Source organism: Cnephaeus nilssonii, assembly GCF_951640355.1.
Source record: "Cnephaeus nilssonii genome assembly, chromosome: 10".
NCBI classification, from domain to species: Eukaryota; Metazoa; Chordata; class Mammalia; order Chiroptera; family Vespertilionidae; genus Cnephaeus; species Cnephaeus nilssonii.
In genome coordinates this window covers 74,286,349-74,310,621 of record NC_137081.1, presented here as the reverse complement: position 1 = coordinate 74,310,621, position 24,273 = coordinate 74,286,349, and the positions used below count along the sequence as shown (strand labels likewise).

Genomic DNA, 24,273 nt, shown 5'->3' with positions numbered 1-24,273 from the left:
TAAAATCCTATAGAAAAAAATTTCTCTGAGTAAGAAAAATGTCTTTTTGCTAGAAGAGTATGTACCACACCACACACAAATAGGTGGATTGTTCTAGATTTTAACCCAAAAAGTCATTTTCTTATTTTAGGTTGAAGATGATGGGCATTTTTTCTCCTACTTCATGATTACTTCTTTCTGATGAATCAATCCTTTATTTCTTAGTATATTTTATTTTTATTTAAATTTACACTAAAGAAGATCTCATTTAAGATTTTCCTCCATAATTTGGTCATACAACATAAAAAATAAAAGTTTAACATAGGTTATGTTGTCATATATAAAATGGCCTGTGAAACTCAGAGAAAGGTTAAGCAAATACATATTGGCAGGCAATGAGATTTCTCTTACAACTTCTCCTAGTAGCATAGAAGTAGTCATAGACAATACATACCTGAATGAGCATGGATGTGACTCAATAAAACTTGATGTAAAACAGCAGGCAATCAGTCAAAATAGTAGAGAAAGGACATCACAAAATCCTATCCAGCATAAAAGCAATAAGATCGTTGGCAAAAATAGTCCAAATCAGTTTATCAGAACTCTATAAATTAATCAAAGACTGCAGCAATCTGGGGAGCACGTACTCAATAAAAGTGGCTGAATCTTAGAAAGTTTTATTGCATTTAACTTATGTTATTCCCATGTCACCAATTCCAGCACCACAATAGCCTTGAAAAATGCTGCCCAAAATTATGATAAAAAATAATTAGCTTGATAACTATTTAGAGAGGGCAGAACAGGTTTGGAACTTCTTCAAAATCCTATTTTTGAAGAATTTTCATTATTTGACTATCTGGTGGCCCCCTGGAAGACCCCACTCATAATGCTGTCTGTGTTTGGCCAGACTTAGAATTGGCCCAGTAAGAACAGCTCTTTCTGTGGGGACAAAAAACACATAGAGCCCCTCATCAAAGACTGGAAGACTAATCAGTCCCAAGCATTGAAGGGAATCTCTGTCAGATTATTGAAGACATCATAGGATAAGACAAATAACACAGACTTCACAGAATTAGTTCAAAAAGTCACTAAATAAAGCAGCAACAACAACAACAAAACTAGCAATAACAATAAACACTAAAAGAATACAAGAAGCTGCTGGTCTCCAGAATTGCCATATTATATTATTTTAAATCTCCAATTTTTAACAAATCAATCATAAGACATGCAAAACAACAACAACAAAAGCCCAACAACTTGGTTCACACAGATGAAGCAGTCAACAGAAACTTTTTGAGGAAGCTGAGATGTTACACTTACTAGGCAAAGGTTTTTGAATCAGCTATTTTTAAATATGTTTAAAGGACTAAAGGGAAATATAAGAATGATGTTAAACAAAATAGATAATATTAATAATAATGTAGAAATTATAATGAAGAATAGGTATTTTAGAGTTAAAAAGCATGAAAACTAAAAAAATTTACTAGAGATACTAATCAGTTGATGTATGTAGGCAAAATAATAATAATAATAATAATAATAATGATAATAATAATATCAGCCCCAGTTGGTTTGGCTCAGTTAAAGTGTCAGCCCACAGACTGAAGGGTCCTGGGTTCAATTCTGGTCAAGGGCACATACCTTGATTACAGGATGAATCCCTGGCCCTGGTTGGGGTGCATGCAGGAGGCAACCAATCAATGTCTCTCTCTCACATCCAAGTTTCTCTCTGCCTCTCCTCCTCCTTTCCACTCTCTCTAAAAATCAATAGAAAGGGTGAGGATAAATAAATTAATGAATTGAGAAATGTACCAAATCAAGTTACTAATATGATAAACAGAAAGATAAAAGAATGAAGAAAAATAGAGCCTCAAATCTCTGGGGCACTATAAAGCATACAAACATGTGCATAATGGAAGTTCTAGGAAAAAAAAAAAAGAGAATATCAAAAGAGGCAGAAATAATTTTAAAGAAGTAAAGGCTAAAATTTCCTAAATTTGATTTTAAAAATTTACACATTCAAGAGCTCAAAAGTCCTATAGAATAAAAGCCTAATATGCTAAGTGTCCAGTTGTCCGGACGTCCATTCAACCAATCAAAGCATAATATGCTAATGATATGCTAAGGCTACTCAACCACTTGCTATGATGTGCACTGACCATCAGGGGGCAGACAGTCAACTGGTCAACCAGTTGCTATGACATGCACTGACCACCAGGGGGCAGATGCTCTGACTGGTAGGTTAGCTTGCTGCTGGGGTCCAGCTGATCAGGACTGAGTGAGACAGGCTGGACACGCCCTGAAGCCCTCCTGCGGTCCCTCCACAGCTGGCCAACCTCCTGCATCCCTCCCCGGCTCTGATCGTGCACTGGTGGGGTCCCTCAGCCTGGCCTGCACCCTCTCACAATCTGGGACCCCTCAGGGGATGTCAGAGAGCTGGTTTTGGCCTGTTTTCACAGGCCAGGCCAAGAGACCCCACTGGTGCATGAATTCGTGCACTGGGCTTCTAGTTCTATGTAAGATATAAAGCTCAAAAAATACCATATAGGATAAACTAAAAAAGATCTACAATTAGGATATAATAAAAACTCAAAAAGAGAATCTTCCCAAAAGCAAAAGAGAGTGATTTACAATTGACAAGTGATCATCAACATCAGGATTAACAGCTGAGTGATCATCAGTAGGCAGTGATGAGACATATTCAAAACTGCTGACAAAGAGGATTCAACCAAGAATTCTATAACTAGAGAGAAACACTCTTCAAAAATTAAAATTATTTTTGTGTATGGTGTAAAAAGGTAGTCTAGTTTTATTTTTTATTTTTGTACATATCTGTCCAATTTTCCTAATACCATTTGCTGAATAGTAAATGGTATTAGGAAAATTGGACAGATATGTACAAAACATACATACAATCTTTAGCCCATTGTATGTTTTTGCCTCATTTTCCAAATACTAATTGACTATAAGGTGTGGGTTCATTCATGGGCTCTCTATTCTGTTCCATTGATCTATATATCTGTTTTTATGTCAATACCATGCTGTTTTGATTACTGTGGGTGGCCTTGTAGTATAGTTTGATATCAGGTAGTACTATTCCTCTAACATTGTTCTTCTTTCTCAAGATTGCTGTGGCTATTTGGGATCTTTTGTAGTTTCATATAAATTTTTGGAATATTTATTCTAGTTCTGTGAAATACACCATTGGTATATTTGTTGAATCTATAGATTGCTTTGGGTAGTATTGATATTTTAGTGATGTTAATTCTTCCTACCCAGAAACATGGTATATGCTTCCACTTACTTGTATCTTCTTTAATTTTTTCTTCAGTGTCTTATACTTTTCTAAGTACAGATCTTTTATACCATTGGTTGAATTTATTCCTTGGTATTTAACTTTTTGAAGCAATTATGAATGGGATTCTTAGTTTCCCTTTCTGATAGTTCATTATCTATATACTAGAGGCCTAGTGCATGAAAATCATGCATGGGTAGAGTCCCTAGGCCTGGCTGGCGATCAGGGCCAGCTGGGGCCTCCCTTTCCCAGCTGCTGGCTGCCAGCTGCCAGCTGGGGCCTCCTTTCCCTGGCTGCTGGCTGCCGGCTGCTGGCCAAGGCCTTCCTTCATCTTGCACCACACCCTGGTAGTCAGTGCACGTCATAGTGAGTGATAAAACTCCCAGTCTCCCGGCCAAACTCCCATGCAGACACTTTGCATATTAGCCTTTTATATCTATATAAGTGTCTGATTGTCCAACCAGTCACTATGATGCACCCTGACCACCAGGGGGCAGACGCTCAACACAGGAGCTATCGAGCTACAGTGACTTGGCAACCGTGGTTCTCGGGTGACGCACCCTGAAACCAGAGAGGAAGAAGCCCGATTCTTCGTGGGACTAGTGATTCCACCTTCAGACATAGGTTATGTTGTTGCTGGGTCACTGTCGGCCCCGAATTTGGTTTACTGCGCACTTGCGTTTGCGTTCCACACCCTGTATGACAGCAACTTTGCAGAGTGCCCTCTCACACTCCGGAACCCCTTGGGGGATGTGGGAGAGTCGGTTTCGACCTGATCCCCACAGGCCAAGCCGAGGGACCCCACCTGCCGGAGGGACCCTGCTCACTCTACAGATGCCAGGGAGGGACCACGGAAGGTTGGATCCAGGGCATGTCTGCCCCGTCTCTCCCAGTCCCACCCTGCTGGCCACCTTCTAATTAATTTCCTTTCCATGTGCATGAATCCATGTACCAGGTCACTAGTTAGTATATAAAATTGTAACTGATTTCTGGATATTCATTATGTTGAGGTATCTTCCTTCTATTCTAAGTTTGCTGAGAGTTTTTATTATAAATGGGTGCTGGTTTTTATCAAATACTTTTTCTACATCTATTGATATGGTCATGTGGTTTTTATTTTTCATTTTGTTTATGTTGTGTATCATGCTTATTGATTTGTGGATATTGTACCAAGAATAAACTCAAAGTGGATTAAAGACTTAAATGTTAGACTCAAAACCATAAAAATCCTAGAAGAAAACATGGGCAGTAAAATCTCAGTTCCCATAGCAATATTTTTTCTGATACATCGCCTTGGTCAAGGGAAACAAAAGGAAAAAATAAACAAGTCAAACTTAAAAGGTTTTGCACAGAAAAGGAAATCATCAACAAAATGTAAAAAGAACCCACTGAATGGGAGAACATGTTCTCCAATGATACATCAGATAAGGGATTAATATCCAAAATTATGAAGAATTTATGAAACTCAACACCAAAAAATAAATAGTTCAGTTAAAAACTTGGCAAAGAACCTAAATAGACACTTCTACTAAGAGGACATACATACAGATGCCCAATAGACTGATAAAAAGATGCTCAACATCACTAAGCAGCAGAGAAATGCAAATTAATTAAAACCACGAGATATCACCTCACCTCTGTCAGAATGGCCATCATCAATAAATCAACAAACAAGTGTTGGAGAGGATGTAGAGAAAAGAGAACCCTAATGCACTGTTGGTGGGAATGCAGAATGGTGCAGCAACTGTGGAAAGCAGTATGGAGTTACATAAAAAAGTTAAAAATGGGATTTCCTTGTGACCTAATTATTTTACTTCTAGGAATATATTAGAAGAAACCTAAAACACTTATTCAAAAGAATATATGCACCCCTATGTTCATTATAGTATTATTTAAAATAGCCAAGATTTGGAAGCAGCTCAAGTGTCCATTAGATGAGTGGATAAAAAAGCGTGGTACATTGGCATGGATGGACTTAGAGAATATTATCCTAAGTGAAATAAGTCAGAGAAAGACAAGTACCATATGATTCCACTCATATGGGGAATCTAATGAACAAAATAAACAAACAAAATAGAAACAGACACATAGAGAAAAGACTGACAGCTGTCAGAGAGGAGGGGATTGGATGATGGGTGAAGGGACTAAGCAAAGGGAAAAATAAAGACTCATGCACACAGATCACAGTAGGGGGATTAGCAGAGGGAAGGAGTGGCGGGGAAGATAGAAGAAGAAAAGGGGGAATAAATGGTGATGGAAGGAGACTTGACTTGGGGTGATAAACACACAATATGATATACAGATGATATATTATAGAAGTGTATACCTGAAACCTGTATAATTTTAACCAGTGTCACCCCAGTAAATTCAATTATTTTTTAATTTAAAAAAAGAAATTAAGAAAGTCCAAAAATAAATGAAAACTGAAAGAATGTATTGGTAGTCCTACACAGAATACTAAAGGGAGTTTTTCCACACAGAAATGAAGGAGCACTTGACAGCCATTCAAATTCAAATAACAAGGAAGAAATAAAGATGACCAGTAAAGCTAAAGGTAACTACATAAGTACAAGACACTCCACCCAAGAACAGCAGAACATACATTCTTCTCATTTTCACATGGGACATTTTCCATGATAGGCCAGATATTAGGACATATAATAATATCAATATGTACATCCATACAGAATAATGTTCATAGCAGCATTATTCATAGGAGCCAACAGATGGAAACAACCCAAATGCCCATCAGCTTGAAGAATGGATTAACATGTATGTTATCAAACAACTGCATGTTACTCAACTATAAATAATAATGAAGTACGTATGCTATAATATGAATGAGCTTTGAAAATACTATGTTAAGTAAAAGTAACCAGATACAAAGGCCTTGTACAGTACGATTCAGTTAACATATTAAGTATCTAGAAAAGGAAAATTCATAGAGGAACAGTGTAGATTGGTGGTTGGTTTCCAAGGGCCAGGGGAAGGAGAATATGGGTTGTGACTTTGGGAGGAGGGGTGATGAAAATACTATGAATTAGAAATAGCGGGTGATGGTTGCACAACTTAGCAAATGTATTAAAAAAAAAACCTCTGAACTTTACATGTTCAAGAATGAACTTAAATGATATGTAAATTATATCCCATTTTTAAAGATGAAAAGCAGAAATAGGCAGCAGGCCAAATTTGGTCCATGGGCCATAGTTTGCCAACACTAGTGCATGAGAAGAAAGGATTCATGGTATCTTTCTTTATCTAGCATCTAAGGAGAGTAAGAGCCTTACATAGCAGAATTTAGTACCTGTCTGATAAATTAACACATGAGTAAGGACGAGCGGTATAGCTGCACCTGTTCAAAGCTGAAACTGTAAAAAGACTATAACTTGGTATCCGGTTACACTTATCTTTAATGAAACATAATTTTTATGATATTCATTATTTTCTGTCTATTCCCACCAATATCTTATACTCCACCTTGTATGTAGTAAATGATCCCTAAATTAATAATGGTTTTTAATTAAGTCTTTCAGCATAGAACACTTCATATATCTCAGCTATAAAATTAGAGACTTTCTTTTTTAGGAGGAATAATTTCATGCTCAAGGGAAATGTCAAAATTGATAGGACTATGAAATCTGTAAATACTCCTTTGCATCTTTATCAGACATGATACTGCTGTTTTTGGAGTGACTCTGGCTGCTCTGCTGGCTTAGCTGGCCCTGGTTGGGTATCTACTTTTCTCAGCAATGTATTAGGTATGTGAAAGGTGGAAAAGCACGTAAAACATCAAGGCATTTGTCTCTCTCTTTCAATGTTACCTCCCATGTTTGGGTGCAATGTTAGAAAGTATTCAAAGTTTATTAGGTTAATTTACATGAGAGGGCAAGTATAATTTTGATGAAAATTATGCAGTTGAAATATATGATCACATATAGTTTACTTCCAGCTCCAAAACTTCTTCAACTCCATGCCGCAATGCTAATCTTACTCAAAACCAATATTATTTATTATAGAGAACTCTTTCAAAGTGTCTAAAGCTCATGTACCATGCTGTTCTTCCTTTAAAAATAAGTTCTAATGTCAGGTTATAAAGAGGAAAGCTAGACCCCAAAAGTCCCTTAAGTGAGCTGCCAGGAAATTAATGGCGGAACCTGAAGCAAAACCCCATTCTCACAGCTTCCTTCATACTTCTCTGCGCACTAGACCACAGATAATCTTTCACACAGTATAAAGGATCCCTTCTCCCATCACTGAAATGCAGCCACCCCCATAGAGGACCACATTATCAATTTAATGGATCCAACCAAGGAATCCAATAATGGAGGGCAGGAATCCAATACAAGTAGACTACTTGATGGTGCCCAGTTCCTAAATTGCTCTACAGATGCCATTTCATCAATCCAAAGCAGTGTTGATTCCTGTTAAGGAGGAATTTTTTATTTTTATTTTTTGGTGAAACATTTTTTTTTTTAATTTAAGTTCTTTATTGTTGAATGTATTACATAAGTCTCCTTTTCCCCCATTGACCTCTCCCCAGCCACCTCCAACCCCCAGCACATGCCCTCACTCACCCGCCCACCTCCCGTCTGTGTCCATTGGTTATGCTCATACGCATGCATACAAGTCCTTCGGTTGATAAGGAGGAATATTTTACCAGACCCCAACCCCCACCAAGTCAGGTATAAGCTCAGATCTAGAACCATAAGCCCTATGCTTCCTAGAGTTTAGTTAAGTTCAACATTTATTTATTACGAGCCTGCCATATGGCCCAGTGCATATCAGATGCTATTTACAACATAGAGATGTGCAACTCAAGAGATATAGTCCCCGCCTTCTGAGAGATTCAGTTGTCACTGTGAGCCTGGCTCCTTCATGCCAGCAGATCCTACCTTTACTTAGGCCTGGTGAGTGCTGACCACTCTGAATATTACCTGCCTTCAAGGGAAGAAAAACTCAATCCTTTTAGAAGCTTGTATTTTCTTAATGAAGTCATGGCATCCATAATTATGATGTGGATATGGGGTACTACAGCCATTATATTTAGAGAAATTATAACTGAATTCAGAAATGAGAGAACTTTGAACTTACATATGTCTAAGAAATATCAGAAAGACTCTATGAATTCATCTGGATATCCACTTTCAAATATTGGGACCAGAGTCTAATTATAAACAATTACATTTGAATTATTGATGCATGGTACTAAAATCCTTGTAAAAATAATTACGAAGAGGGCGACACTTTTAACTTCTGGTGATACCAGCATTATGGTTTGGTCTAGGTATGTTTTTCAGGAAGCTTGCACAGAAAATATTTCTGCAGTTGTTCATTCATTATTTATGCCCATACACATTTATTGAGCACAGCGGATAAACCAGGGACATGGAGCATAAAGTTTTGTTACTGTTTTGTGTGTGTGTGTTTTGGCAGAAGGAAAGGCTGTTTGCAGAAAATATGATTTCTGGAATTCTTAGTCCTCAGTAAACATCTGAGAAGGGCTGTCAGTTGTATATGCACACTTGTAGTTATATTTTACCTTTTTATCGATGCCTAGTGTGTAGAAATGTGCCAACTTTTTGTAAATGGGTTAATTGATCATTCTGTAACACATTTTAAGGCCTCCGTTGTCATGTTTTCCAAATAACTCATGTTGCGAGTACCCAGGAATATTTTCATTATTTATGTTGTATTTAGTAATAGTTGTTTCTTAAAATGGAGGCCAGATACAAGTCCGCCTTAAACTATCACTTTCCTTCGGTGTTCTTCCCCTGTTTTTATTCTGTGAAGAGCCAAAAAGGCCCTATCAGTCCTTGTCTCTTCTTCACTGTCTGCCTCAGCGGAAGAATGTTTCCAACAAGATACTCTGTATTCCATAAAGCAGCAGCTTTCAATTAGTCCCCAATAAGAGTCTCCAACTGATGGAATTAGGGCGGAAATCAGTGCCAAGATCCCAATTCATCACCACGTAAGTGAATGGCAGGGATTCCATTATCCAATCAATCTCGCCTCTCATTTCTGCAAAGGTCAGGCTGCGCCTTCCTTGGTTATAAAACACCACTTGTGGCTCCTCGTTTCACTTTAACTGAGCCCCAGACACATCCGGTCTGTTATGGGAGAACTCACACTAAGAGTTCATATTTTAAAAAGCCATTTGTGCTGTGCCTGGCCTTGTATTTTAACAGGCAAGAAAACTGTTGGCGCACAAAGTAGCTTAAGAGTTGCTTTCTCATATATTTATCTACAGAAGAAGATAAAGATCCCTGTGTCTGTGTGCATGTGTGTGTAACACAGAACGTCTTTGTGCGAATAATCTCTTTAAGGGTATTTCATAGTAGTAAGCTTTAGTTTTCTCTTTTTCCCAGACCATAAGAAATTAATAATTATGTCTATTTTTTCTTAGATGGAAAGGTACAGCGACCTCCTCTCCTCCGACCTGTTCTGATAGGATCAATTAGAAATTAGCCAAATTATGAATGGAGTTTGCAGACTATAATTCTTATATTTCTCCTTTTTATGTTGGTCTTACTAGATAGAATCATGGCCATTAAAAAAATATATATTGCTTTCAGAGAGGAAGGGAGAGGGGAGAGAGAGAGAAACATCAATGATGAGAAAGAGTCATTGATTGGCTGCCTCCTGCATGACTCCTACTGGGGATTGAGTCCACAACCCAGGCATGTGCCCTGACTGGATATCAACCTTGACCTCCTGGTTCATAGGTGGAGGCTTAACCACTGAGCAACACTGGCCAGGCTAATAATGGCCAATTTTTTATGGCTCCTTCTTTTGTTCTGTTCTCTTTAATGGGGTAAATGATATGTGAGAACTATGGTTTGCTTCAGAGTAGGACAGGTTTGTCTGTGACAATGATTAAGAGACTGTAGCATGTGGGCCGAGTGAGCTCCTCGCATGATAAGAAACACGTGAAAAGGGACTTCTTATCAATTATGGGGCTGCCTTTCGGATGTGGTGCTGGAAGCCAGTTTTGTGCTTGCCCCCTGAGAATATCCGTAAATGATCAAACCTTCCAAAGCCCAGATTGCTTTTTAGGTCACACACAGCATCTGATGTGTCCCAAGTCAGCCAACATGAGATGAAAGAAGATGGTAAATACTTTATGAAAAAGTTTTGTGTTTTTTTTTGCAGTACCCAAGGGTTTCTGCTAATCTGCTCATTAGCAAAGCTCCCTGGAATTCAGGGCATTGGGAGGCTGATGCCTCATCATTTTCTTCATAATTCTGTTGGGAGAAAAAAGAAAAAAAAAGGGAGGGGGGCGCTTTAATGTATCCCTAGGTTCTAGAACATACTAATCTTAAGTGATTCCCAAAAACAGCAGTGATCTTCGGGCGGACTCTCATTTTCACTACCAAATCTGGGTGTCTTTTCTTCCTTGTTATGTTGGAAGCTTTGTGAAAATACCAGTCAATCCATAAGCATAACCTCTTACTGAGCCTGTTGCTATTTCTGCCTTTCTCAGCACAGTCACGCACTCCTATCCCTCTCATATTCAAAATGACATATAGTCCCCCAACTTTATTTGGAGCAGCTCTCTTGATATAAATCTTATAAGTCTTAGTGGCTCCCACTGTCTACAATGAGATTCTACCTCATCAAATTTCCCATTTCAGATACTCCAAATAAAATTGGGGGACTATATTTCCAAAGTAGTTCATTTTAGGTCATTCCTAACTAGGGCTACTCTTCTTGTCCATTCATAATGCAATAGTCCAGCTACATAAACATAGGATTTCTCTGCCTAAAGGGTATGCAATTTATTTTTTAAAAAATATATTTTATTGATTTCTTACAGAGAGAAAGGGAGAGGGATAGAGAGCTAGAAACATCGATGAGAGAGAAACATCGACAAGCTGCCTCCTGCACACCCCCTAATGGGGATGTGCCCGCAACCAAGGTACATGCCCTTGACCGGAATCAAACCTGGGACGTTTCAGTCCGCAGGCCGACGCTCTATCCACTGAGCCAAACAGGTTTCGGCTAAAGGGTATGCAATTTAAATTATACTTGCTTCTTTATACAAATACATTTTTATAAAGATTACAAATTACATTGATTTTTCTGGGCATAATTGAAAAAGCACATCTTTTTGAAGCCCATAGTCTTCTTGCATTTATTCAGGAAGAGAAAGTCGCATGTATCCTAGCATATAGGGATAATGTGGATGCTCCCAACTACTGAGAACCAGTGGGAGCTGTACAAGACCTCTCCTAGCAAAGGCCAATAAGGAAAGCAAAGGTCTCCCCCAAAGCCGCCGCTTCTGTTTGACAGTTGCAAGCCTCAGGCTTCCACCCCTGTTCTCCATTTCTTAATAAATCCCAAACAGTGCTCTAGACCATTGTGACTTATTTACCCTTCAGACATCTGTTTCTGAGACCTGGGATCTGTTAAGCTCTGCTTTAGCACCGCCTTATGCCATAACTTATAAAACTGCTGTTTCCTGCCGGGAGGCAGAGCAGTCTTCATTTCACACTGCTTTTTATTGCAACAGAGAAAGAAAACTTTCCTTTCTTACCTGATGTCTGGTGGTCATATTCTGGTATCTAGTATCTATCTGTATCTAATATTTGCACTAGACTCCTACACAGTTTCTCTTGGATGTTTACAACGGAAGTTCCCACCCCCCAGTCAGGATTCCAGGGTGAAGTCCAATTCCCTCTGAGACACATACCTCTTTTTAATTAATTTTTTACTGTGCTAAAAACACCTTATATGCATTTGTGTATAATACACTGTTCTTATCCACACGCACAGTGTGGTCCAGCAGACCCCTAGAACTTATTCATCTTGCATAACTGAAATATTATACCCCTTGATTAGATCTCATTTTTCTCTCCCCATCCCCTGACAACCACCATTCTATTCTTTGCTTCAACAAGTTTGACTATTTGAGTAGCTCGTAGAAGGGGACTCAGGTAGTATCTGTCCTTCTGTGACTGGCTTATTTCGCTTTGCATAAAGGCTTATCTATAACCTCTTCTCTGAAGAACTATGGGCTCAGTTCTTTCAGAGTTTGCTGGAAGTATCAATCATAGTTGACATAGTGTTGCTTTTTTTTTTTTTTTTTTACTTCAACGTGACTGATAACTTCAGTCTGTTCAATGAAAACCCAGAGGGCCACCAAGACTGTCGCCCATGGTGTGCTGTGAGCAGTCTCCCAAATGCCACCTGATGTCTTGCCGCTGCACAGCATGGCGGTAGGCAGCACCCTCAGGGTGTCGGGGAAGGCAGTCCAGATTCTGCAGTGAGATTCCTTCTCTCCTTTGTGCGATGACTGTTTACATTGTGCTATGGTGCAGAGTGTGTGCCGTGCAGCTCAACTTGCCCCAACCTGGCCATGTCAGTGCGTTCACTCAGCTCTGTGATACACACCAGGCACAGAGGGAGGCCGATCAGTGCTCATGTTCATGGTCACGCACACGTGTGTTAGAGCTTTACTGCAGATACCATGCCCTTTCAGGACCTGAAGAATGATCATTTCTTTTGCCGATAGTCCATTACTATGCAATACACTTCAAGGCCATGGTTTATGTCATGCCCAGATTTCGTGATCCCCAAAGACCACCAGGGAGCCAAGTCCGATGCAAAAGCAAAGAGCCTTTATTCGAGCTAGCTCGAGCTCAGTCCCACACACACCCAGCGGCACAGCGGGGAGGTGGAGAGAGAGAGCGAGCTTCAACAGAACAAAGGTTTTAAAGGGGTCTGGGGCAGGGGAGGGTTGGACCCCTGAGTTGGCTGACCCTGATTGGTCGGGTGAGGGCTAGGGTCCAGTTACACAAAGACAGAAGGTGGTTAGTATTCTTTTGGCCTTTGGTTATCTACCTTTGCATTCTTATTGGCTGATTTAAGGGCGGGCTGGGTAACTGCATATCAGGGACATAGTTACACAGGATGGAGGATACAGTACATTTTGTACTGTCCTGCTCTGCCCTTTCAGTTTACTTTCATAGTTGCTTAAATACGCACAATAAGAAATGTAAATCTTCTGTAGGGAGAAACACAGGGTGTCCCCAAAATATATACACACTTTAACAATTTTGAAAATGAAATGTATTTTAATAAACACAGCCTTTATAATTATTCTAAGTGTGTGTATACATTTTTGGGGACACCCTATATACTATTATGCTTTAATTGGAGCATTTTTACTTATTTGCATTTATAGATCATCTAAAGCCCATCAGCACAGATAACAGAGCTTTGACCAAGCCTTTTTAGATGAGGGCTTTGGGGCTCCCCTCGATTATGTACCTTCTATAGTGAATGGGCTGTGTGTGAGTTCCTGCAAAAAGGCAGGGAACGTGGGGGAGGGGAAGATGTACATGACTTGTTGTGGTCTTGTTAAGTCTTACTACTCACCCCCCCACCTCCGTCTTCCATTATGGGAAGGAAAATAGGACTATGTGGGTGATGGAGATGGTTTAGCTGTGCCATGGATGTTGGTCTGGACTCTGAGGACTCTGTGCTTAAAATCTTATCAGTGATATTTAGGGCGGAGGGAAGGGGTTTAGTCCTGTAGACTATTAGGAAATGTAAGGTAATGAATTTGGAGCTTAGAACTTATCAGCAAAAAATATTCTTTAATATTCACTTTTAGAAAAAATAGCTCTTCTGTGCAACATATCTTTTATCAAAATGTAGAGTAATGTTCTTTTAGGGCATAGCCTGCTAGTTGGTCCATCTCTACTCTTCTTTATATGTAAAGGCAGTGGTTCCCTGGGGTTTTGGTATGAGGACTTTATGTTCTTAACCTACATTGACAAACTTTCTAATCAGTGCTTTCAAATTCAGCAGTTCTTTCACATGCAATGAAAACTACATTAATCACAACATTGTGTAAATTCATTTACTAGTGGTGGTAACATGTCTGAGATTATATTATTCATTAAGACCATAGACAGAGTTGGGAAGGTGAATGCATTCAAGGGCCCCTTGCACTATGCTGTAGTTCTCAGGGTCTGCACATCCAGCTGGAAACTGCAGTTTTTAAGAGACGGAGAATGTACTAGTAGCTACCGCTATTATTAGTCTGATAAACATTTTATTGGTTAAAGTTCAACAATTTACTTGTCAATAAATTTTGCAGGTAATGCTGATTTAGTGTTATTAGGTTTATTTTATATTTTAACATCAAAATTGAAACAAAGCATGTAATATTTAAAATCAATGGTGAAATTCACAAAGCAGGCATGGTGATCAGCTCAGAGCATCCTGAGGAAGTCTTTGGTTTGCTGTGCTAAAGAAGCAAGTATGTGAAAATGCCCAGGAGAAAGAGGGCGGCCACAGGGCCTCATACTTGAGCATCTGGGCTCCAAAGGAGTTATCCATTCCCCTGTGAATGGATCCCTGGACTCCAAGATCTCCAGAAAAACCCTTACCTCAAATGGTGCACTCTTCAGCAGCCCATAGCACATGATGACATGGTTTTCCCATAGATAACAATTTAAAATACTGTGGATAATTTTTAATGCACCATCTTCACACAGAGGACAACAATCATCTAAAGCACTTGGGCCTGCTCTTGCTTTATACAGGAAAATTAGTTTTTTGAGACACTTCTTGGGTTTTTGAAATTGTGAAAGGAAACTCTAGCCAAAGGCAAGGAATGCATTGTTCATGCAATATTTTTGCTATATAAAGTAATAGGCATTATCTACTACATAGACATCTTTGAACGTTCTCTTTTTGTTTTTCCTTTTTCGGGAATTATAAATACTAACATTACCTTTGTCATTGAGAAGATATTGACTGTCTCTAAGAGCATGGTGATGTGCCTGAACCAGCTAAACAGGCAGCCAGTGCACAATTAGTGTCACCAGATTGGGATACTCAATCTCACTTTGGGGACCAGCCATGAGTGACTAACTTAGTTTCTGTAAATGTTAGTTATTTTTCCCTGTAAATATTGTCTAACTCAAATGACTGTGATAATTAAGACCTAAGACATAGAATGTCTCCTATAAGCTACTAGAGGCCCAGTGCATGAAAATTCATGCACTGGAGGGGGGGTCCCCCAGCCCGGCCTGCCCCCTCTCACAGTCCGGGAGTCCTCAGGGGCAGGAGGTGACCCAGCCATCAGGGGAAGGTGACGCCCCCATCACACCTCTGTTGCTGCCACTGCCGGCAGGGCAAGCCTCGGCCGGTCCTGGTTACCTGAGCCTCGGGCGGCCCTGGGCGGACTGGGTTCCACCATATTTGAGGGCGTGGCAGTCATTTAGCATATTCCCTCCTTATTGGCTGTGGGCGCCGCCATCTTTGAGGGTGGGGCAGTCAATTAGCATATTCCCTCTTTATTAGATAGGATAATCTTTTACACAGCATTATTGTACTGACTGGGGACTGTTGATGGGCACAGTGCAAAGCTTCTGGGTTTAATTGCATATGTCACACTGTGAATAAACAGATTTAAATGCCTGGTTAATAAAAATGGAAGTGAAAAGTTAATGGGTAGTTATGTAAATGTGATACTTTCCAGTCAGTCAGACAGGTCCTAATGGAGGAGAATATAACTTAAGTTTCTGATTGAATAAGAAAAGGGGCAAATTTGGTAACTTGAAGGAAGGTGTTGCCTAGAAGATCCTTCTGAAGAGAGAGCATGAGGCCTGGAGGAGGAAAGAGGGGAAGCGTAGGTAAGGGCTGAGGACCCTAGGCCTGATCAGAGGCAAGTTTGTACATCTTATGTTAAGGGCTCACAACATTTGAAGGAGAGGGGAATCCTTAATGCTTTGTGAGCTCATCACTCCAGGGGACCAGTTCCTCCCCGCTTCCCATGGGAAAGCCCCTGACTATGGCCCCAGATGGGCCTTTTAACCAATTTTTCAAATTCAAAGTAGCCACAGAGTCCTTAGTCTTGATAGCAGCTTCACTGGAGCAAAGGGTTGCCTCTACAGAAAAGCTGAGACCATGACTTTTCCTTGATTTGTCTTTGTTATTATTGTGCTTGTTGGATTGTTTGCTTTATCTGAGCCCTTGAAGCCTAAGATTCTGATATGTAATGATGACAGTCACTGATGCCCAATTAGATTCCAATTGTTTCCCCCACAGGAGTCAGTCTGAAGTTGAAGAGTGGTATCAGAAAACAATATCAAATTAAAATTGATCAGTTACCATGAGCAGTGGCCTACTTAGTAATTATTAAAATTTTGACTCAATGAGTCCATTTATGATTATGACTCCAGAACTATCAAAATATAAAAACAGAATTTCCCAATGAAGAAGTAATAAATAGGATGCATTACCAGGAGAACGTAATGTCACCTCTCTCAGAGGACCTAGACTTTTCAGTGGCATTTTTAATTTCAATGACCCTATTAAACTCTGTTATTTTCTTCCTAATTCATGCCATTAAAGCATGATTTTCATTTAACTTCCCCATGGCTCATTTCTCTCCTTCAGAACATTTCCATATGATTCCCTGATAAAGCCCATGTTTTAACACATTTTCATTATAAAACTATAATCAGCAACTGAGTAGCAATATGAAATAGGGAGAACATAGAGGACTGACAGGAGAAGAAATCGGGCGTCTGGGTAGTTCATTTTTTAAATTTTTATTTTATTGTTTAAAGTATTACAATTAGTAGTACATATGTCTCCTTTTTTTCCCCCATTGACCTCCCCCCGGCCTCCCCTACCCCCCAGAACAGTGGTCGGCAAACTCATTAGTCAATGGAGCTGCAAACCGCGGCTCACGAGCCGCATGTGGCTTGCGAGCCGCAGTTTGCCGACCACTGCCCCAGAACATGCCCTCACCCCCCTCCCAGTGTCTTGCGTCGATTGGTTATTCTTATATGCATGCATACAAGTCCTTCGGTTGATCTCTCACCCCACCCCCCCCAGGCCCTCCCTTGCCTTCCCACTGTAGTTTGACAGTCTGTTCAATGATTCTTTGCCTCTGTATCTATTTTTGTTCATCAGTTCATAATGTTCTTTGTATCGCACAAATGAGTGAGCTGCCTTTTTGCCTCTTCTAGGTGTTGTGAATCCTCTAGGTAAGATTCCTTTGCCTGGTGGACAAGGGCTCTAAGGAGACAATTCTCACAATTGTTAAGGGATGGCCTTTTTTTCCATTAGCAAAATCATCAAGTAGTGCCTTTTGATAAAATAGTGATTGCTATTCTTCACCAAAGCCCATAATGGAAAGAAAAGTTTTCATTTTTATTCCTTCTTATTGTCCTTTGAGCTTTGTAAAGTACCTCTTACATGTTCCATTTAGTGGGCTTATTTTCTCTAGAAAATTAACTAAGGGTCATTTAGCAACCTGGGCACATTCAAAAATTAGTTTTAATTCAACAAGTGCTTATTGAGCACTACCCTCCTCTCCATGTCTTGTGAAATACAGACGTCATAGAAACGTCGTTCCGGCCTGCCTGAGACTCACAAGTTTCTTTTTTAAGTAGTCACATAAATAACATTGCTATTGCAGATCTGACTCCTGGTTAGATATGCTGATAGAAAAGCATATTTAGGTATGGAGAATACAAATTGTATTTCCCTGAGCATATTCTCAATATTAAGATAAAAAGTAAACACATACGTTATTAAGACCGAGGTGAAAAAAAGGGCTATGCTAGTATGAGAGAATAGGAAACATATAGAGGAATCAAAGTGATGACTTTTTCAAATGTGTTTGCTGCCCTAGAACCCACAGTTGGCCCTAGCTACCACCACTGTCCCCACCCTGTGCATGTGCACCTGACATTATAATGTAGCTGCAAGTGTGCTAAAAACTGAGACTGTCACTGAGTACCAAAGGCGTGGAAACTTGGGAAACTGGCAACATGGGGAGAGCCTTGCGGAAGTGGTGGGATTTGCTGTGCTTTGAGGGAAGGGTAGCGATTTATCATCTAGAAGTGACAGTGTGAATATCATTAAAATGGCTGATGCATATGGGGTCATGTCCAGTAAATCCATGGGACTGGAGAACCTTCTTTAAGAGGAGCTATTTTTCCACTGTTAATCAAGAAGGTGGTCACCGTCGTCCTACATAGACCTACTCCCTGTCTTCCAGCAGCTTGTCACTGAGGTTAGCGACTCTGCCACAGGTGGAGATCGCTGGAGCATGAAGAATAAAAGCAGTAAATCCATCTATCACCAAGCGTTCAAGGTTTATAGAAGAGGTACATGCAACTAAGCACTTTTTCATTTTCCATCTGACCTTGGGCTTTTGATGGCTGGAATTATACGCTTTGCTTAGTATTGATAGTTCATCTCAGGGGGCTAGCCCACCATTTGCTTACAGATGGACACATCGGGAGGTGTGGGGGAAATTGTTTTTAATCAATTTCTTTTCCATCCCCTGTTTGTGCAAAGTGGTTTGACAGACTTTCTTGTATCTCATATGTAAATCAACAAGCTTTCTTTGAATTGTCTGATACATATTAAGGAGCTCATAGAATGAACCTATAAATTTAGTGAGAGCTTCATGTCCAGGGTACAGCTGGGTCAACTAAACCTTCAGTGGCTGTCAGCTCTGTTTCCCAGTGTCTGTTCGGTTGGGGTCATGTCTTTTCAATTTTATAGATTTTTCTCTTACCTCTAGCATCCTATGAGGTTTTTTTTAGCACTTTCCTTCCTTACACGTTATTCTAATGTAGGCACTGCTTCTGACCCTTTCATTTCATTCCTGTCGGCATTCACAGCAAGAAATGTGATTCTTTTATGACTTAATTCCTGCTTTCCCTACACCCATTTCCACTTCTATTTTCCATCTCCTTTCATTTTGCCCTCACATATTTTTCACTTCGTGGCTTCCCTTATCCGTGTGCACTCTACATGAGAGCCAAATAGAACCCCGCAGATAAAAATAGTTTCTGACATTATTTGTGATTCCAAAGATGTAGTCTCGCAAATAACCTTTTCTCATTTGATTTCCATCTAACATGCTGACAGTGCTCCAATCTCATCTTCTGATTATCCCATTACATAGTGCTCTCCCCTGCATTTAGTAGAAACTCGGAAGTAATGGTTCTATTTGGATAGCACTGCCTAGTCATCATTTACAATTTTATGGAATTAGAAAGGCAAGGGGAGGAAAGGATCCAGGCTTAAATTCTTATTTAAGAGGAAAGGCATTAATTAACTATTTGGGTAATGGGCTGAGCCACTCTTTAGCAGCAGGCTGAACTAGAGCCATCGTTGTGGGCTATGGCATCATATCACACCAGGGAACAGTTGTTGTTTTTTTCTTACCGAGGAAGAACACTGTGCTCTCTATTGAGAACTAATACATTTCAAATTCAACCTCTAAGAGGCAGACAAATGCATTTAACTACCCATCAATTTCAGGGGGAAAAAATTACAAACAAATACATAGGAAGTAACCTAAGAATTAATTTATGGCATCTAGTGAATTTACCATGACATTGTGGGTATTCACAGTCAGCAATCATGCACAGCCTCTAACAGTTAGGCATCATTTGTTGTGCGTGTGTGTGTCTGTGTGTTTTAACTATGCTCTGAAAACATCCTACAAATAGCTACATTCAGATGAAGCCACAATGCCCAGGAGGCTAAATTATTGCCTGCTAGCATTGATCATTTGGGAGCCTAAAAAGAAAATTTCAGTGCAAAAATACCACTTTTCTTATGCATTCTAAAATCCTCTTATGTTCAGGAGTAAATTTCCCTTACATGTATTTGTTTCAATTGACATCTTAAAGTACATCTGAGAATACAATACACCATTATAATTGAGAGCTGAACCAGCTAATAGATGCTGTGTGAGCTCTTTGAGGAAATGAAATGATAATGGAATCCCTATTCTCATTGATGGGAAATGACACTCCTTTGTTCTCTTCTGCAAAGGCATGCCATCATATCTTAGTTGATTTCCCCGGTATATTTCTTTAGGCAAGTCGGTAATTTCAGAGAAGCCAAATATATCTTGCTTTGAGGGATATAATTGGCTGTTTGGACCAGAGTGTAGTTCTCAGATTATGCTCAGCAGGCATTACAAAAGAGAGGCATTTTTTCTATAACTTGGATAGTTTAACATACTTTTTTTTTCCTTTGCTGTTCTTCACAGGTGCATGAGGCAGTCCCGTGTTACAGTGAGTGCAATCAGTATTCCTGGGTTGTAGAACACTGGTCCCCATGCAGAATCCACAACGAGCTGAGGTCCCTGCGCTGTGGCGGAGGAACGCAATCTAGGAAAATCAGGTGTGTGGAAACGGAGGCGTTTGGGAAAGGGGGCAGTGGGACTTCGACATTTCTGTAAAAGCAACAGCATTGTTTGCCAAGCACACTCTGATTTTCACACAGTGTACTCTGGCTGTTGCTCGTCTTTAAGAATCCGTGGAGCACATGTGCCCTCAACTGCCAAGAGGGGGTGGGATTTCCTCAGCAATGAAGCCACAATCCTTACCATTTCCTGCCAGTGCCTTTGGTGGGAAGCCGATGGCATGGAGCGGCTGGCATCCCTCCACTGACTCCTGGCCATCACTGTCAACAAACTAGGAGGTTTGGCTGTGTTGCCATGTTTCTCATAAGGAGAGGAGATTAGGAGGTAGACACACCCAGAGGAAAACACCGGGTGAGGACAGTGAGAAGAGGGACATCCAGGAGCCAAGGATGGAGAGACCTCAGGAAAACCGATTCTGCCAACACCTTGATCTCAGACTGCTAACTTCTACAATTCTGAGAACATACATTTCTGTTGTTCAGGCCACCCAGTCCGTGGCATTTTGTAATGACATCCTTGCTAACTCATACATACTCACTGTGTCATGTGATTTATGTGTATGATCACATTTAAATATGTGAAGCGGATTTTCCAGGTACTTTGCAATGCAACTATTATTGAGTTTAATAGCATGCTCTTTTTTTTTTCTTAAACCTCACCTGAGGATATTTTTTTAATCGATTTTTAGAGAGAGTAGAAGGGAGAGAGGGAAGGTAACAGAGAGAAAAGGATCAATATGAGAGAGACACACTGATTGTTTGCCTCCCACATGCACTTCTGTCAGGGCTGGGGATGGAAACCTGCCCCCAGGTACATGCCCTTGACTGAAAATAGAACCCATGACCCTTCGGTGCCCGGGTCGGTGCTCTAACCACTGCACCACACCAGCAAGGGCAACAGCATGCTATTGTAATACATGAAACAGCTTATCTGTTCTCTTTCTTAAAACCTACAAACTGGAGGACATCTTCATGGTTCATGCATGACTGCTATCACTTATTAATTTAAAAAATAGGCTTAGAATCTTTCCCTTCCATTATCAGGCACTGTTCTAGAAACTGGGGATAAAAATGGTGAACAAACAGTTCCTGTCCTCAAAGACATTAGAGTATAGTAGCAGAGAAAAAAATAGACACATAAGTAAATATATTGGAAAGTCTTTGCTACTAAATGCCAAAAAAAAAACATAAAATTGGGTCAGAGAGATGAAGGATACTATTTAGGGGAGGTTGACCAGCAATATTTGAGGAGGGACCCAAATAAATGAGGTTCTATAGAAAGAGGATTCCAGGGAGAAAGAAGCATCCAAACCAGCAACCTTGTGGGCTTGTGATAACAAGCTGCCTCATGTGCTGGTGCCAGTACTCAAATCATGTAGTCTTCTAGAACAACGTGAAAGGAGATTATTCCTTTTGTTATCCTGGAAAAGGTAAATATGTGTGTGTGTGTGTGTGTATGTATATGTGTGTATATATGTATGTGTATATATATATATATATATATATATATATATATATTAGAGGCCCGTTGCACGAAGATTTGTGCAATAGGCCTTCCTTCCCCAGGCTGTCGGCACCGGTTTTCCTCCGAAACCTGGGACCCAGGCTTTCACTCTGGCCACCACCTTCTGTCTTCACTCCAGCCAGAGTGTTCGCTCTGGCCAGAGTCTTCACTCTGCCAGAGCCTTCAGTGTTTGCTCAGGCCTGAGCCTTCAGTCTTCTCTGCTCCAGCTGGAGCGCTGCTCCTGTAGCTCCCTCCGCCCCCCACCCTCCCCCTCATAGCAGGTGTCCCACCCCACCCAGCCACTCTGCGCCTGCATATGCAAATTAACCCACCATCTTTGTTGGGTTAATTTGCATACCCACTCTTGATTGGCTGGTGGGCGTTGTGGAGGTACAGTCAATTTGCATATTTCACTTTTATTAGTGTAGATACTAGGTGTACCGGTTAATAATGTGGATTTTATAATCAAAGAAAACATAATTTTAAGAGAAACATCAAAAGTGCTTTATTCAAAGTAATGTCCATCACTAGCTACACATTTCCCCCATGTTTAGATAATTTGTGATTACCATCCCAATAGAACTTTTCTTGTTTTGAGGCAAACCATTCAGAGACCCAACTTTCCACTTTTTTGTACCTTTTGAAGTACTGCTCAGAAAGTGTGTGTGCCATCAATCGGAACAAGTGGTGATCTGAAGGAGCAAGGTCTGGTGAATACAGCGGGTGGGCTAATACTTCCCTGGCAAGATCTTTTAATGTGTCTTTTATATTTATTTATTTTTTTAATATATTTTTATTGATTTCAGAGAGGAAGGGAGATGGATAGATAGAAACATCAATGATGAGAGAAAATCATCGATCAGCTGCCTCCTGCACACCTCCTATTGGGGATGTGCCCGCAACCAAGGTACATGCCCCCGACCAGAATTGAACCCGGGACCCCTCAGTCCACAGGCCAACGCTCTATCCACTGAGCCAAACCGGTTAGGGCTTTTAACGTGTTTTTAACTGTTTTTGAAGTGTGTGATGGTGCATTATCATGAAGCAAAATTACTTTGCCATGTCTTCTGGCCCATTCTGGTCATTTCACGATCAAAGCGTGGTTCAAATTAATTATTTGTTTGTTGGTAGCAATCAGTATTAACGGTTTCACCTGGTTTTTGAAGCTCATAATACACCACACCTTCCTGATCCCACCAAACACAGAGCATTGTCTTCTTTCTGAAGCAATTTGGCTTTGCAGTCAATGTTGATGGTTGACCTGGATCAACCCATGATTTTGTGCATTTGGGATTCTCAAAATAAATCCACTTTTCATCGCCAGTGACAATTCAATGCAAAAAAGACTTTTTTTGTGCTGTTGAAGCAACATTTTACTGATGACTTTTTGGTTTTTCATTTGTCGTTCGTTCAGTTGATGTGGCACCCATTTTCCTTCCTTTAAAATCTTTCCCATTGATTGGAAATTGTTTGCTGAGCGATGTTTAATCTTTCTGCAAGTTGTTTTTGAGTTTGACATGCATCTTCATCCAATAATGCTTGTAATTGTTGGTCTTCAAACTTTTTCGGTTGATTTGGACATTCTTTGTCTTTCACATCGAAATCATCACTTTTAAAGTGTTTAAACCAGCATTCACAAGTATCTTGAAATGGAGCATGTTCACCATAATCTTCCCGAAGTATTCAGCAGCATTTTTCTTCGAAATAAAGTAATGAATTAAAACTTCCCGCAAATGCTCTTTTTTTGGCATGAAATTCGACATTTTTAAACATAAAAATATCTATAATGTTAACACCTTCAGAAAATATGACATATGAAGTTTTGAAGTTTGTTGTCAATACAACAAAATAGCATACATATCAAATTGCATATATATCAATATATGTGTAACTCCATCTATTGAAAAAAATTCATATTATTAACCGTTACACACATATATATATATATGTGTGTAACGGTTAATAATAATAATATATATATTATTAACCATTACACACATACACATATATATATATATATATATGTGTGTGTGTGTGTGTGTGTGTGTGTGTGTGTGTGTGTGTGTGTATTGTCCTCTAGAGGCTACAGGAAGGAATGTAGCTCTTCCAAAGCACCAAGTTGGCCTAGTGAGATTCACGCTGGATTTCTGCACTTCCAGAATGATCAGATAACAAATTTACATTGTTCGAGACATTAAGTTTGTGGTGATTTTTACAGTATGTAAACTTGAACTTAATTCTTGTTTTCAGTATGATGTTAAGGGACTGTGTATTTTCTAATCAAAAGGCCTTTGTT

The 24,273-nt window shown here is 39.9% G+C and overlaps 1 protein-coding gene across 1 annotated transcript in view; it reads left to right on the top strand.

Annotated features, from left to right (window-relative positions):
- Positions 1-24,273, top strand: part of THSD7B (thrombospondin type 1 domain containing 7B) — a gene marked incomplete at its 5' end in the record, with an annotated part of 754,786 nt that overhangs the window by 615,438 nt on the left and 115,075 nt on the right. Inside the window, one exon of the mRNA XM_079782710.1 lies at positions 20,319-20,452. Within this exon, the coding sequence (XP_079638836.1) occupies positions 20,319-20,452 (134 nt within the window). The remainder of the gene's footprint in view (positions 1-20,318; positions 20,453-24,273) is intronic.